Source organism: Spermophilus citellus, assembly GCF_964194105.1.
Source record: "Spermophilus citellus genome assembly, chromosome: 6".
Taxonomy (NCBI): domain Eukaryota; kingdom Metazoa; phylum Chordata; class Mammalia; order Rodentia; family Sciuridae; genus Spermophilus; species Spermophilus citellus.
Window position 1 is genome coordinate 8,263,591 of NC_138187.1, and position 2,591 is coordinate 8,266,181.

General features: G+C 61.6%; 1 protein-coding gene across 1 annotated transcript; it reads right to left on the bottom strand.

Moving 5' to 3' along the window:
• Nucleotides 1-585: 585 nt before the first annotated feature.
• Nucleotides 586-1,677, bottom strand: SSTR5 (somatostatin receptor 5; the record flags this gene model as incomplete). The annotated part of the gene is made up of 1 exon (XM_081297099.1): nt 586-1,677. The coding sequence occupies one exon, from the start codon at nt 1,675-1,677 to the stop codon at nt 586-588; it is 1,092 nt and encodes a 363-aa protein (XP_081153225.1).
• Between the last annotated feature and the right edge of the window lie 914 nt (nt 1,678-2,591).

Below are 2,591 nucleotides of genomic sequence, written 5' to 3' on the forward strand. Positions count from 1 at the left end.
AGGAGAGGGTATCCTCTGGGATCCCAGTTCATGTTGGCTGCCCAAGACCTACATGGCTTTGCACCTGCCACCCCGAGGTCCACATAGCTACAGGGCCAGCAAGGAGCGGGGGTGGCCACTGGTCCCCGGGAGATCTGGGGAGCAGAGGCCAGAGCTGAGCATACAGGGCATTGTGCTCTGTGACCAGGTGACTCAGGGCTCAAGGACAAGGGTACAAACAGAGAGTGGGCAGAGCCCCAGCACAGGCTCACACCAGTGGTCAGGAGGAGTGTCTCCCCACAGCTGGCCTCCTGGAGAAACTGCTCCCTGGCCTGGATGGCTGATGTAGGTTGGGGTCAGGATGGGAGGCGGAGATGTCCAGGCACTTCCTGGGGCATGACCAAACCCCTTCTTCCTCTCTAGAACCTGGCCTGAGCGGGAGGACAGGCCGGCAGCCAGCTGGTCACTGAGGCACCCATCATGCCATGTCCACACCTGCCCTGGCCCCATTCAGCCCCATCCTCACAGGGCCACTGAGGAGTATCCATCTTGTAGCCCCAGGGCCGGGCAATGGGGAGCCCGCAGGACCTGGGCACTGCTGCGGCCTCATAGCCGGCTGGTCTGCATGCGCCCATTGGCCTCACAGCTGCGCACAGGCAGCGCCACCTCCTGCGGCCGTCCACTCTTGTCCGGCTGTGGCTCCACGGTGTCTGCATCCTCTGCACCATAGCCCCCACGGAGGCACAGAACCTTCCGGAAGCTCTGGCGGAAGTTGTCAGAGAGGAAGCCATAGAGCAGGGGGTTGGCGCAGCTGTTGGCATAGGACAGGACCACCACGAAGAAGTAGAGGCCGGCGGAGGTGGGCTCCTCGGGCAGCGTGAAGGCCAGGTTGACGATGTTGACTATGAAGAAAGGCAGCCAGCAGCCCACGAACACCAGCACCACCACCACCACCATGCGTGTCACCTTGCGCTCCGACCGCCGTCGCCGCGAAGAGCCCACACGCACACCTGACGCCTTCACCTTCACCACAATCAGCAGGTAGCAGAGGCAGATGACCAGCAGTGGCCCGAAGAAGCCCAGCACGGATGTGTAGGTGATGAAGGCAGCACCCCACAGTCCCACTGGCTCCGGCCAGCTGAGGTTGCAGGTGCCCCATCCCTCCTGGACGTCAGCGAAGACCAGCAGCGGCAGCGACATGAGCAGAGAGAAGGCCCAGACAGCTGCGCTGGCCAGTTTGGCCACCCGCGGGCGGCGCCACCGGGCAGAGCGCAGCGGATGGACCACGGCCAGGTAGCGGTCCACACTCATGATGGTCAGGCAGAAGATGCTGGTGAACTGGTTGATGCCGTCCAGCGTCATGACCAGGCGGCACAGGAAAGAGCCGAATGGCCAGTAGGAGACTGCGTTCTGTGTGGCCAGGAAGGGCAGCCCCAGCATGAGCAGCACATCGGCCACGGCGAGGTTGAGGATGTACACGTTGGTGACCGTCTTCATCTTGGCGTGTCGCAGTACCACATAGATGACCAGTGTGTTGCCACCCAGCCCTACCACACACACCAGCAGATACAGGATGGGCACAAGCACTGCCCGGGCACCCACCGAGGATGCTGCTCCCCCCTGTGTCCCGTTGTGGCCACCTCCAGGGGTGACCGACACATTCCAGTCCTGCATGGAGGCTGGGAACAGGGGCTCCATGGTGGGGGCCAAGGCCACGTGCTGGCCGAAGCCGTCTCTAGAGAAGAGAAGGACAGGTGCGATGAGTGGGGCAGACGGCATTCCTTCCTCCTGCCTCCCTGCCCCGCCCACCTGGTGGCAGGTAAACATTGTTAGTCATGTTCAACTGGGCTGGAAATCACATTAAGCAAATTGTTTGGAAAACAAGGGAGGAAGGAAAAGCCATGTGGTCAGTAGACAGGCGTCCTGGTGAGCCAAGACAGACGTGGCTGTTGATAGCCACAGTGGCCGCTCTGTGACCTCCCACTCCACTGGCCCTGAGGCCTCTTAGACCCCTAGGGGCAGCACAACAGGAAAGGCACCAGGTGGTCAGGGGCCTCCAGAGCAGGACTGCAGCACCCAGCTGACCTGCAGGACATGCAGTGACCTCAGCCCAGCTCTGCTGGGAGTGGGCAATGCTGGGCTCCACAGGGCCTGGGCCTTCCTCCCCCAGGAGGCTCTGCCAGTGTCCACCTGGCTCTAGGGAATGCTATCCCTGGCACATGATGTCCACCTCCCAGCAGCCTGTTTTGAGAAACTGTGCAGTGGCAAAGGCACCAGAGGTCCCTATACCTGGACAGTGGCCACAGCCTGTGGACTCCAGAGAGGGTGACATGGAGCTAAATGACCTAGGAAACAGCATGGGAGCAGGTGGACATGAGAGATGTACAGAAGGTGCTGGCCAAGGACACAGCCCAGGAGGGTGCAGGACTGGGGGGACAGAGCCCAGTGGGGACAGGCACGTGTGGTATCAGTGGAGAGGCAGAGACAGGCACAGAGTACATCGACATGGCAAGTCCAGGGGTAGGCACACATTAAGGTGCATCTTTCATAGGAAGATGAGGCTCACGAGGGAGCAGCTGCCTGCCCAGGAGGAAGGGCACCAAGGGGCAGCC